This window comes from Osmia bicornis, chromosome 16, assembly GCF_907164935.1.
Source record: "Osmia bicornis bicornis chromosome 16, iOsmBic2.1, whole genome shotgun sequence".
NCBI lineage: Eukaryota > Metazoa > Arthropoda > Insecta > Hymenoptera > Megachilidae > Osmia > Osmia bicornis.
In genome coordinates, this window is record NC_060231.1 from 5197183 (window position 1) to 5211540 (window position 14358).

The window sequence follows — 14358 nt, forward strand, 5'->3', positions numbered from 1 at the left end:
TTCAGCAAATGATACGCAAGTGTATAATCTTTTAATTAATTTCCATCCATAACCGAACTAAAAACGACGCAGAGAATACAGTGACTTAATTTAACGAGTTACGCTTTTTCGAGCTTGCGTTCAGTGCATTTAACTCGGGATTTTGCTGAGTAAATCTTTTAATTACCTTAATGATGGCACAAATCTTCAATGAGTATCTCTAATTGTATAACTGATTTAACGTTTCAAGAAAAGATCATTAAATTACTAAATACTTCACATAATACGATTTGCATATCATTTAATAATCACTTGGTCTCATTAATTTAATTAAAGTACATTTTAATATTAATGAATAATTCACAAGACATTTAATTACAATTTTTTTCTGTAACGATTTAAATCGAGTGTTATTCAAATATAGGAGCAATCGATCATTCTTTCCCCACGTGAAATGTCCTGGCACAATGTTCAAAAATGAAGTTAATTAATTAAACACAGCACACGTGGGTCATGCTGAGCTTTTAGTATTAATGACGATGTGAAGAGCGAACTCGTTCATTTGGAAAGCTCGTTTATTTAGCATTCGTCGAGATTCTTCGAGTGAGGTGCGAAATATTTCTGCAATGACATACTTTATTAAAAACAACCATTTTAATAAATATAATAAGTAGTCATTTGAAAGTTATAACTATTTTGAATTATTCTAATATGATCAATACGTTTTTACCCGGATGATATCATAAGACGCCAAGCTTAACATGTAGAATTATAATAAAAGCATATCATATTTCAAATAACAAAAATATTTAATAATTGTGTTCCATATATCAATTCACTCTTTTCAATCCCAACAAGATTTGTAATTATGAACACGAACAATGAAACGTTCGATTCAATCGCATTTCCAGTACGTAAGATTTACACACTGGCCTCTCTAATTGAACGGAGATTAATTAAACCCAGTGGAAATATTAATTACACCCACGCAAAGCGTGCAGTATTGGATTTCATCACGGCTTTATCCCCTTAAATAAAGTGCATAAATGAACTAGTTTCACGACGGTTATAATAAATTATTTTTGAAAAATAAAATAATTTTTTCATCGGGCAGATTTATCGTTACGTCAACGAAAATATAAATTCTTCATTTGATCCGGCAGTGACGTGGCGATATTGAATATTCGATGAAAGCTAAAACGCGTAACACCGCTAGCATTAGCGAACAACCAGCCCCCAACCCCCTCTAAATCCAACCCCCATAACAGCCCAGTCACTTGACGGGACGCGATTCCGATTCCATTCGCATTTTCAGATATTTTTCGCGTTCCTCCGGTGTCATGCATTTTTATGAGATTTTATTTATTTACCAGCAGAATTACACGAATGCTCCAGCTCGCTAATCGTTCGAAAACGATCACCGATTTTTTTTTCTTTTATTATTTCTGCAGAAATAATGTATCGAATATTCAACGAGAAATGGTTTTATTTACAAGATCCCAGATTTCAAAATCAAAAACCCATGCTAATTATTTAAACCCTGATTTTAATTTCTCCAAACGAGCCGTTCAAACAAAAACAACCCTCCGGGCGTGTGGTTCGAAATTAACCAGAAAATAAACAGGGCTGCGTAATGGTCGCATAAAGCGTCGCTAATAACAATAAAAATCGCTACTTTCCGCGTGCCGATGCTCATTATCGTTAACATTCCCTGTGTTTCCCGGAAATGGCTCGTTTTTAGGCTAATTGCTAGCTGATTCGAAGGGCGAAGAGCGTACTGTTTTTTATCGCTCGGTTTTGCCGATGCTTCGAAAAAGACGACCACCCATTAGTGTTATTGCTCGTTAATTTTCGATCTTCGATAATTAATGACGGAACGTTATGGGTGATAAATGACCCGAGGGTATAAAATGAAGCAGACAGAACAAGGTTCTGAATAAAACACAACCGTGACTGTATTATTTAAAGTCAAATCTCGGTTAAATCTTGCAATCTGTATGCAATCTCTTCGCATCTTCTGAATTCTGTATAATTCAGAGACAGGCACAAACAAACGCTACAATCACGGTTTCGCTCGGCGAGAATCGAAAATTCCTCTCGCAGTCGGCGCGCATATTTTATTTATGAAAATCCGACAGGCTTCTTCCGCGAATCGAGAATATTCTCGTGCCGCGATTATCGTTTCGAAATTCATTGCGGATCGTCCTGGTAAACAACGATGGAAACTCGTCGAATCACGAATACCCGGTTTCTCTCGGGCCTGGAAAAATTTCAAATCACCAGATCGAGATACACGCGTCGATGTTACATCCTGTCTCCCGATATTTGTTTATCTTCTATACGGTAAAGTGATCATGAAATGAAACCATCAAAGTGGGTCGAGAGAACCGAAAGAATCTGTATCTTTGAAAATGAATTTATTTAAAAAATTCTTCATTCTAAAAGTATTTAATAAAATGAAAGTTGAATGAAAATAATATGGAATGAAAAATTAAATTAAAATTATGGCTCTCTTCAAACTAATATCAAATTGATCCACCTGATGCAGGGTGAAAATTGTTAAGAAAATTAGAAGTATCAATTTATATAGATTTTTATTTTAAAGGACCAAGTTCTGTGCTCGTAAGTTGGATTCAATCACCATGATATTCACGTCGATATTCGATCCACTAGTCTGCAGGTAGAGTTTTCAGGAACGTGGCCGCGAAAAATCCCGCGGGAAATCAAGTCGCTCAAAGGTACGTGGCGTTCGAGAAAGTGTGCACGTACCTCGAGAAATGTTCGAACGACAATGGTGTAATTTTAGCCCGACTAACCACGCGATGCGAAAAAAAGAAAAATCTAGAAACTCTTTTCCAACTATCATTCGACGCAATTTTTGTCGATGTTCTTGCGATTCCGGTTGGAATAATCGAAGGAGGTGATTAAAATTCTGCTACCTTTCATCCATCTAAACTTTACGTTTTCTAAATAGAAACTACTTCTATTTTTTACTTTTCAGGTTATAGTGACGCCATATTGATTTCTATCTATAATTTGATTGGTCCGCATAGTAGAGCATCAAAATGGCGTCAAATAAACTAACCTATCCTAGCACAATTAGATAGACATTTGAGCGCCACCTATGTGCATCTCTTCGCTCATTGGACGAATTATGGGTAGAAACCAATATGGCGTGAAACTAACCTGAAATGCTCATTTTACATAGGCATAACTTTTGAACGAATCGATCCCTAGAATGAAAACTTAAATTTTTGAACTTTTCTCGTCAAATACTATTATAATACCTAGAAAACAGGTAATAATTTTGTGTGCCCCAAAGTAAAGTTCAGTCTACATTTGCATAAATATTGACAATGTAATTACGAAGTAGCATCCTTCTGACCCATTCATCAATAGCAGCTGAAACAGGATTATTGTTCCCAAAGGGAAGCATCATTTAATCGATTAGCAACATCAAATCATCCTTCCTCCTCGAATTCGAGTTCAATGCTGTCCGATTTCGAAGCTCGAATTCCACAGTGTCGAGCACTTAACAAACGTTATGTCAAACGTGCTCGGATTGCATCACGAGACCTAATGCTCCTTTCGCGATGCCACAATACGAATCAATCCTCATCGATATTCGACAACAGCGACAGCTCTGCTCTATATTTTGCGTATGTTTCACACCGTGTATACGTGATTTCATCAGTTACCTAGCTATCGGTTCAAAATCTTAGGGCAATTTCCATTTTCAACCCTTCTGTACCAGGAACAGCCATCGAAGCTGACCTGTTTTGAATTTTTATTATTCTGGAAACGTAAATCTGGAGTGGTATGGTGACATTTTTAGAATAACTCAAAGGAAATATGGAAATGGGTTCAAACTTCAATATTTCAAATTTTCATTTTCGAAACACAAATTGATGTAACAGTAATCAAAGAATGGAAAATGTAAAAAATTATTAAAGTAGATATTATGGGTGCTTGTTAAAATTTTCATTTTAAATACGAAAGTTAACGAGAAATACGTCAAAATATAAAATATCTTAACGATTATAGAATTTTCATGTCGGATTTATGTAATTATTGCTAACAATAGGAAATTTTTTATTCCATCGTTATATCAATGCTTCCCCGACGCTTCGCCGTGAATATTCATTTCAGAGAGGGTTTTTAAACAGAAACACGGCCTGAAATTCGATGTATTAATTTCGATGGAAATATTGAATGAAAATAGAAGAGGAAAATCAGATGGAAAATGTTTATTAAATATCCGAATACAGCCGAAAATCTGTGACGTCAAACAATATGGTTTCCAACCGTTATCCATAAAAATAAAAACGTTTATACAAGGGATAATTAACGTGACTAATTAACGAAAAAATAATTTCTTTTCCCTGAAACCACGCAATATCATTTTCACAGAAATTTAAGAGACAAGATAGAAAAGCCATATTTCAACCCCATAACGTCTCGTTTCTCGTGTATATCTGAATCATGAATAATGGCCGGATCGTCGACGTCGACACGGTCGAAATTACGTTACTATTATTGCACACGTTATTGCATTAGCAGGGTTACAGAGCGTAGATAACGTTCATCGATGATCGAGAATGGGAATTAATAACTGTTACATCAATCAATATGTACAATGCGTCGTTGGTCGACGCTGCGTAACGATGATCATGAAAGGGGGTGGTTTGTAATCGCGAAGATCCCCAGAGACCCATAAGTCGACAATGATAATAATGAACGAGACACTAGAGGAGGGAAAAAAGAAGGTAAATAGAAGGGAAAAAATAATATCCCGCGGTGTAATTAATATTATTAGTAATAAGTCATTTTTCAGGGTACGCGAAAGTGTTTAGAACATTAAATGAGGGAAGAAAATGGGAGGCCATTAAAAGTTCCCGGGGATCAATGACCCCTAGCGGAGGGATACATTTCGTTAAGGTTCACGGATCATTAGAAATTTTAAAGCAGGCTACCGACACTGACTAACACCGTCCCTCGTTGGATTACCAAGTTTTCATGGCGTCAATTCGCGAGGCACACCTGAACACCGCTACTTTATTGCACCCCTTTCTTCTCACCCCTTTCGGGAACAGAGGGGGCGTGCAAGTTATACCGAACGCTCTTTTCACGGCGTTTAATCGGTCCACGAAACCGTAAAGTGAAACAACCAGGGAGAATGCTTTGACGATTCAACGAAGAAAATTGTCTGCTTGGATGAAAGAAGATTTCAAAGGAATTTCAAAGATTCTTGAATAACTTATTTTATTATCTTTAAACGATATAAGGTGGTTAATTGGAAAACTATGGGAAATTTCTGTTAAATTTTAGTACAAACGTTTTGAAAGACAGTTTGCTCAACTTTTTGTTCAATTTTTCAAATGTACATCAGTTTGCTCAAAAATGAAAGAGAAAAATAAATAAAAGAATTGTAAAGATTTACATTTCATTTCAATAGAAATCCTTTTAAAAAATGACGTACTCGGTTGATTCAATATTGAATGTGAATCTTTATTTGAAAAATGATTGAAGTGCAGGAGATACATGGTTAATTACAACAGACACCCCTTGATAATTATGTGATCTTAATTAACAATTATTTAATGTAAAAAAATTCCATTCAATTTATCCAAATAATTTTCTATTGAGAAACTGCAATTATTTCTGTCTTGTAATCCTTTTTAAAATGTTTCATTTATAAATGCAGAGCTACAGAGGGATTCAAAGGAATCTGCAAATATTGACTTCTCGTCATCGATCTGTTTTGAAATATGAAGGATTCAAGGGGAAACGCGGAAAATTTAATAAGAGGTCTCTGAACCGTAAAGTCTTCTACTTGGACGTCTGAGAAATGCTTGGTCGTACTACTTGCGGTGCTTCCTGCAGATTTCAATTGAAATTAAACGCATATCATTCGTACCTTCCCTATTCCCATCATTTTTCCTTAACGAATTTACATTGTTAAGAAATATTGAACTGCCTAATTGTTCGTTAAGAAAATAAATTATTCTTCTAAAAATTTCAAATCAAATTAAATGCGTATCTGTGAAACGACAAGAAACCAATCGGACAGCATTTGAATCAACCAGAGTTATTTCCGGTCAGTTGGCATAGTCGACTTGCCGCAATGACGTACAAAGCCAAGTAATCGCGAATAATGCGTGCGAATGCAAATCACTTAGTTACAACGGCAAAACAACGGCCAGCGAGAATGGTTGACCTGTAATCCGAAAATGTTTTCTACCCGGTCCATTATCGGCTTAGGATTTCTGTACACGCTTATCGAAAAAGCAGGCATACGCGGATGCAACGTGGCGCAACGACGAAACCCGCCTAATCTTCGGGGAATTTCAATTCGATTTCCTAGGCAAAGTACGCAGCTACGATGTTTAATGCGCCTGGATTACACTCGCTTTCGTAGGCTTTCGAAAGGGTTATTGGAGAATGGCTGGGATTTATGAGAATGAAATTTGTGTAAATACTTTGGAATAGAGAAATTAAGGGACGGAGAGGGTTAGACGAAGATATTTTTAATTGGATATTAAAGGGCAAGCGGATATCTGTTGAAGTAGGATAAATTGAGTTTATGAATATTTCCTATATGGGCGATTTATTAATAATAGAAACGCAAAGTTTGACAACATTTGATAAAATGAAAATACCACTTATGGCAATAAATTAAAGCATAAACTTTTACGAAAATGGCTACCAAAATATGAATATAAAAAACAGCCTTAGAATAACTCATACAAATAATCTTCCCTTTTATAAATCAACGAAATTCGTGTAAATTTACGAGGAACAGGAAAAATAGAAAAATTGTAGCTACGTGTTTCATGTCAAAAAACGCTACAAAAAAAAGAAGAAAGCTGTCACCTTTTCATTCGAATCGCATGGAGAACACGTTTCCTTAAAAGCCACCCACTTTTAAGTGCATTCACGGCGAGAAAGGGGATGTTTAGCATACGTCACGTATGAAAACACAGTATATTCAGGGAGAAAAAAGAAGGCCGAGTTTCCGGGTTCGTGGCACTTCACGATGGGCCGCATTATCGCTGTTAAAAATGCATGGACCACTCAACTGGAACCGGAAGTACCGCGGTTATCCTGTTATCCAGCACCAAAGGGAGTGCAACTTAATGAAAGCCATGTTACAAGTCTTTGTTTTCAACTACCCTAAAGCTCGTTCCCTTTGATACACATGTTGATTTTTATCTAATAAAATAATTTAATTTTAAACGAATGAAAGATTAGATTATTGAACGGAAATTTTGATAAATATTTCGAGCGATTGTTTAATATTCCATTAACGGAAACGTGTTCAGGAGCGAGGGGTGAAAAACCTGACGAAAATATGCCGCAACCCTTCCGAATCGTAATCCGCGAAGGATACCGTAGGAAATATCCGATTAATCGAGAATCGAATTCGGGAACAACCCCGAAATCCGATTAATTTCTCATCTCCTACATTATTCCCGGCGATTTTTGCTTTTGCATACAACCCCCGTCCACCCTCCCTCCTGATCCTCTTGAAATTTCACCGAAATTTAACCGGCTGAAAATGCATTTCGAATAACAAAAGTTTATTTCAATCGAGCTTGAGACAGAATTATTATTTCAATTCTCGATACTCCTTTCGAGAACGGTGGAAAATAAAAGATGTGAAAAGTGAGAAATAAACGAATCGTATTTAAGGGATGAATATCCAATTATTATGCAACAATGGGAAAGGGGTTAATGCGAGGCTATTGAAACAGGCGATCGCACACGTTGTTACGTTTCGCTGCACCCTCATTAGGATTTTGCATTACAAATTCGCAATAAGGAAATGGTCCTTGATCGAATTACATATTTACGGGAGTGCGAGTCGCAATTACAGACGGAATTACGCGTTATTATTGAATTAATTCGGTGGCCGGCACCGTTCCTGCCAGAAGCTGATTCCGCGGACGATTAATTACGCTGGATGGAACGGTCGATTAACGAGTCGATTAAAATTACCGGGATTATCGTTGCTTGCTATTATTCTAACGCTGAAACCAACGTTACGTTTGACCAAACATTATTATCAGCTGTATAAACATTCCCTGATGGTATTTAAAAAGAAGAAAAAAAAGAACGTTCATTCTTTACTCAGTGAAATCAAATCAAACAGACTGACGTGATCGATAAATTTTCACGAGCTGACTAATTATCAAGGTTAATAGGAAATCGTGTAACACGGCTAAGTTGAGGATAAATCGTTCGACAGATAGGAAGCAGAAGTCATAACTCACCTGATAGAGCACGTCCAAGGAAATTGGGTAAACCATCTGTTCGACGATGACTCGTAGAACCGTGTTGGGACCACCCTGGGTCTCTGCTTGCGTCTGTGCCACCTGGTTCTGTCCCGGAAGCGCGACTTGGTTGTTCGAGTTCTGTAACAGCCAGAAAATAGGAAGAAAGTTAGTCGAGTCTGATGAGAAATCTTCTTTCAACGCGTCTGTGTGTCTCCAATCGAAATTGTAAAACTTGTAACAGAACAATTTGATAAAACCAATTTATTTATTTATTTTATTGTTTAGAAATAAAAATTACAATGTCAAGAGGAGTTATTAAATATTTTATAACTTCATCTAGAAATTATTGCATAGAAGCAACATTGTTGTTTAATATAATTTAAATAATGTAATAAATTTCTTCGGGTTCGCAGCTTCTCCCTTTTCGAGGCAAAATTACCCGTCGTGTTTACGGAAGTCATCAACGGGAAGCAACCCTATCGTTGTCATCAGCTGTCGCTGCAGAGCAAACTGTCAGAGTAAACTTCACAGCGATTACCATAAAATGCTAAAGAAATGCGGCACATTAGATTTTCGATGGAGATTAAAACGCAGCCTGGAAGCTCGACGCCACCGGAAGTCCCCGTGAAAGAGGAACTTGTTACCGAGTTAGCTCGCCGGCGACGCTCCTGAAGAAATCGATCCAGCTCCGCGTGAAACGTTTTACACTGACAATTTTCAGCGACTAATAAGAATTTCAGTCAAAAAGGATCACTAATATTTAAAAATTTTTATTAAATTTCCAATGTAATATGAGATTGTTGGATTTATAAAAGGTTTCTTTCTGTACAGTGTCTTTTCCATGGACAGTACCCCCCACCACTTGCGTATAAACCCGCGCGCGCGAAGTTTGAATTGATATTTCATTATTATCAATATTTCTAAGTTATATACTGAATTTTATAATTATTTTCCCTTCTAAATGATCTTTAACATTAATATCGTCAAGATTAACAATAAGATTCTGAGAATATCTGTTTCCCCTCTAATGACCTTTTCCCCAGGGAAGCCTACCTTACTGGATACCATCGCTTTCATCATTAATAATTCTTTCCATTGATTTATTCCCGGCATTCTGGGCAAAGTTGACCCTAAAATTCGGGTTCCAGAGAAATTCTCCGGCATTCTTTCTTCTCTTCGATATCACCCTGCCAATTAGCAGCCCATAAACATCTCTTACGTGCTCACCATAAATTTCAGCCCCCATTTTCTATCTCCAAAACACCTTTCTTTTCACGAGGGAAACCTCCAAGTCATACATCTTCCCCAAGGATACGTAAAATCGAAAGAATTCTCTGTGGAAACAGCATATTCCGACATTTTCCTTCCGGAAATCCATAATCTTCTTTTAAATTATAAGTGTTAAACTCACTTCTAAATAACAATTTTCAAAGTACCATTGATAGCAACCGTTTCCAGATGGAATAATAAAAGAAGGAAAGAAACGTTCCTTCTGTTCAAGACGCTTCAAAGGACGCTCTTCTCGTCACTCGAGAAGATGCAGATGGTTTAATTATACTGAATGTCGATAATAAAGTCGCCAGCTGCGAGCAACCCGTGGTAAGGTTCAATTAAAGTTGTACCTTAATTTCCCGGAGACGAGAAAGAAGGGGCAGATAAGAAGATCGTGGCGAGTGAATGAAACGTGAAACAAGGAGAGAGAGAGATCGATGGAATAAAAAGGGGGAAAAGCGAATAAATAAACCGAATGGTAGAAAAAGCACAAATTCAGGGAAGAAATTAAGAAATTAAAAGTACGTTTCATTTATTGTGGAATTTTAAATGAAAAAGATAGATCAAGATAGAAGCGAGTGAAAAGTAGGAAAACTGATTAATTTTAATAGAAAAGAAATTAAATTATAAAATTGATATTTTTGAAAATACTTGACGACCAACCATTTTATATAAAGAATATTAATAAAAATTTAAGCTTCAAATTGTTCTATCACGAGTGTCGACTGATTATACTTTTATGTCATAAAATTAGGTCAGACTACCAAGTTTCATTATCAGCTCGTGTTAGACTAGTTTTTATTTAAAAAAAAAAAAGGAAATTGGACAACTCAATTTTGATACACTGAACGTTTTAAAAGCTTCAGGAGAAAACATGCATTTTCGCTGGAAAGTTGCGCGAGATCGGGTTAAAAGTTTCAGAACCGTTCCGTTCTGACTATCGCGTTTCGTCGAATTATAAATTTCTCTAAACTCCGAGAATTTCACTAGGCAGCTCAGCTGCATCCGCGTTCATCTATCATCAGGCGAACAATTTACTAGAGCAATTCCCCCTAAATGCATTCATTGTACGAGCAACAATCTTCTGTTAAACTTGCACGAGTTGTATTTAGAATTTGCTATTGAAAAGTAACACTCTGACAGAAGAAGAATCATTAAAAATTATTGAAAACAAAACAATTGTAATGTAACGCAAAAAATCTCAAATTTCAACGAAAGCTCAAAAATTTTAGGAAATTAATGAATTTTTGATACAATCACGGCATAGCACACGACACAATGTGGCAGCTGTTGTTTCCCGACAACGACAGTTCCCTGAAACTTGACGAAAGCACTTTCGGCCACGTACGTTCGCATCTATTAGCCGAAAACTTGCAGCAAGTGGAACATGCACGCACGCGTGCACGAACAACGAGTAAACAGTGCCAGATGGAAACTGTAAACCTCGTTCTAAGCAACAAGCTGTATTTCTGTCTCGATAATTAAAAACAACATTTTGAATAAATTATTATAAACAAGTGAACACGGGAAGTTACCCAAATCCCAAAACAACATAAACTAAGGGGATGATTATAATCGTAGTTTCATTTTGAACACGAATTATACCAAAAAATAAATGTAAATGTTTAACCCTTTGCACCCCGTAGGCGCCGCTATTGCGCCAGTGCTATCAGTGCACTAACTCTTGAGTAAAAAAACACTCGGAGTGCAAAGGGTTAAAAATAAATTTTATTTGCGTTTATCTTGAAATCTTCAAAACTCGAGATCGCTCTTCAAAATTCCGTCAGATTCTCGAGATACTTTCTTGAAGAGTTTCGAAGTGGCAAGAAGAGACAGAAGAATGAAAAAAAAAGAAAAAGAAAACTGAACATCAGTCGAGCTTGTGACTCAAAGTAATCCGAGTAAGATTGCTTCACCGAAGGACCGAGTCGAGATCGTTACTTTGACTATGCACTTGCCTGAAGCAGCTTTTAACAGGCGAAATAACTACTCCAAGGGGTAGTTTCTATCCCCTTCTGATGGCTTCAACCCTCCAACTAACCATAAGTGCTCGGACCGGGAACATTACCATAACCTTCCTCTACTTGTTGCCTCCTGCTCCCACACTGGGTCACAAAACCGTCAAACTTACGCGTTGATACGAGCCATGTTTCATATTCACGACGACAGTGGAAATAGAAATTTATTTCACTGGAAATTTCTGTTCGTTCCCTCAAATAATAAAAAGAAAAAAATTTATATGAAATGTGTATATATTTTAAAAAGAAATCAAAGCAAATATTGGATTTATCATCGTTGAAACTTTCAAGAACAATAACCCTGTCGATATGTTCTGCAGGTCGTTGAAAAGGATTCGACAGGTAAAAGAAATTGAATGGAAAGATCTACGGACAGCAAACACGACACAAAATAAGAAAGAACGTATGAAATACAAAGGTGGTAAAGAATCAATGGGAAACGTAAAGCGTAGAGACGTAAGGGATGTGAAAAGGTAGCAATGAAGAGGAATCGAGGATTTAGAAAATATAGGAACAGGTGAAAATAGTAGATTCGCGAAGGGGTTGGTTATACCTAAAGGCAGGCAAGATTCACGGTACGTCAAGCGTGAAGAAATATGAGACAGGAATGAAGATCAAATTTGAAAAAATGTTCGGAACTCTACGAGCTCGGATAAAAGAATCGGTAGAAAATATTTAATATTTCAGAAAATAATAAATTATTCCATTTTCATGTTTTAAGACATCTACCGTAGATTTTCAAAGGAAAGGGTTGAAAATCGAGGACACGTTTCACTCTCGTCAACGTAGTTATTTATTATCGTCGATTTTATTATTACTAGCACGTTCTGTTTCGAAAGAACCGCATCCCCGCGGAGGAGAGGGGCAGAACGGGCGCTCGGTTTCCGGCAAAATGTATATTTAACCGGAAAGAGAGAGGGTTGCTCTCGGGGTGTTTACCACACGGGCGTCAGAACGTTAAAACGCGTTGTCACGAATGTGGATCATGAGGTCACTCGACGAAGCTGCTTTTTGTTTCCGTTACGTGTGTGCAAGATGGCGAATAAAATACCCTGACGTACAGTATCGAGGAGAGGGGGAAAGCTAGGAAAGTTGACTATGCACGGCACTGTACACTTCCTCAAGTTTGCCCTGATTTCATAGAAACTCGCGCCTTTAACTCGCATAAATTTTATTTAAAAAAGAAACAGAAGGTTCAAGTTGATCACTTTGATTAAATTTAAAGAATTTTTCAAATTATACTCTTTTTTTCAAATTCCTTTCTCAAGGATTTTGGTGTTAAGAACTCTCAGTAAAATCAAGTCACAGTGACGGGAAAAAAGGGAACTAAAGGGTGCTTCAATTCCCCGTTCAATTTTCCTCGGGTTGGTAACCGGCCACTCGCTACTTATTCGTCGAATCCGAAATATTTCAACGATCGTTTGGCGCACGAGGCAACGTGGCAAGAAAGAAAATGAAGAAATTAAGAATTAACGCTGGCAACCAAGAGCGAAAAGGGGCCGTGGAAAATTGCGTCTGCTTCAGCTACCTCGAGGAACATCGTCCTGCGATTTGTTTGCCAAACGAGCGGGCATCCTGTATCTGTTCAAGATGTCTGCGGAGGAATCGAAGAATAATTGCTGCAGGAATTCTTGAGGCCAAGGGTGAAACGAAACCTTCTTACCTTACTGTTAAAACTGGGAAAATTGCCAAATTTACAAGGTGCATTTAATTTGACCCAATTTTCATCAATAATTCTGTTAAATTGGAAGAGGGAGGGAGGAATTTCTCTGAATGTTCCAAAAAATTAAACACTTCCATTTTTCACTATCTCGCGAAAACTATTTAAGTTTCTTGTTCCTCGGATTGAAATCGACGAACGCGATGCATCATCATCACCCGTTGCAAAATCCAAACACGAGCCGGCTCTTTCGCTATTTTGTCGCACTCCTTCCACCCCCTTGGTGTTCCATTTTCCAGCCACGATTCGCACGTTATCCATTTTACTCATATTTCATCTGGTGGCTGCATGGCATAGAGGGAAATGGAGCAAGGGGGGGAAAAAAGAAAAATCGAATGTCCCTGGTGTTGGGAATCTAAAAGGGCGACACAGCCCTCATCTTTTCGCTCAGAAACTACCATTACTACTTTCTACCTTTTCAACTTTAATCAGAGAATATTGATAAAATGATAGATGGACAAATTCTAAATGCCTATAGTAATCTTACCATTTAATATATTTCTATTTTATTATTTATCATCGTCGACATAGAAAAATAAGGGTTGATCAAAATTCTTACCAGAGGGATTGAAAGTACAAGCAATTGACGCATTGCCACACCGCGGAGGATTCTTTTTCGTGACAGGCCACAAACTGCTGCTCAGACACCTGTTTCCCAATACCTTTTGAGAGGCTGTGAAGCAAGGCTGCCGCCTTTGTGCGAGAATATACGAGAGAAGCTAATGGTTTTAGCGAGGGAGAAGGAAAAGTTTCGGTAGCCTTTAGAGGCCCAACGAAACCCCATAAAAAGTATCCGCGTAAAGCCGTGACATAATTCTACTTTACACCCAGCCGGCGACCACCGTTCGGCTACGGTCTTTCCTTACCCTTTGAGCCGGGGAAAAAGGAAGCTTCGAAGCTGCAACGACGTGCCGAAGGAAAACCGGAAACGGCGATGGCGGCTTTCAACTGATTTTCAATCGACAGTCCAGAGAACGTGTCCCCACGGTTAATGAAAATTTCATTCGAAACGATAATGGATTTTAATTATTTTCATGAAATCAATTAAATTCTGAAAATTCTATAAATTATATAAGAACTTGACAAGAAAAGC

The 14358-nt window shown here is 37.4% G+C and overlaps 1 protein-coding gene across 13 annotated transcripts in view; it reads right to left on the reverse strand.

Annotated features, from left to right (window-relative positions):
* Positions 1-14358, reverse strand: part of LOC114871553 (polypyrimidine tract-binding protein 2) — a 248816-nt gene that overhangs the window by 19029 nt on the left and 215429 nt on the right. For all 13 annotated transcript variants that reach the window (XM_029177614.2, XM_029177602.2, XM_029177600.2 and 10 more), the window contains one exon: positions 8253-8393. In XM_029177614.2, coding sequence (XP_029033447.1) covers positions 8253-8393 — 141 coding nt within the window. The remainder of the gene's footprint in view (positions 1-8252; positions 8394-14358) is intronic.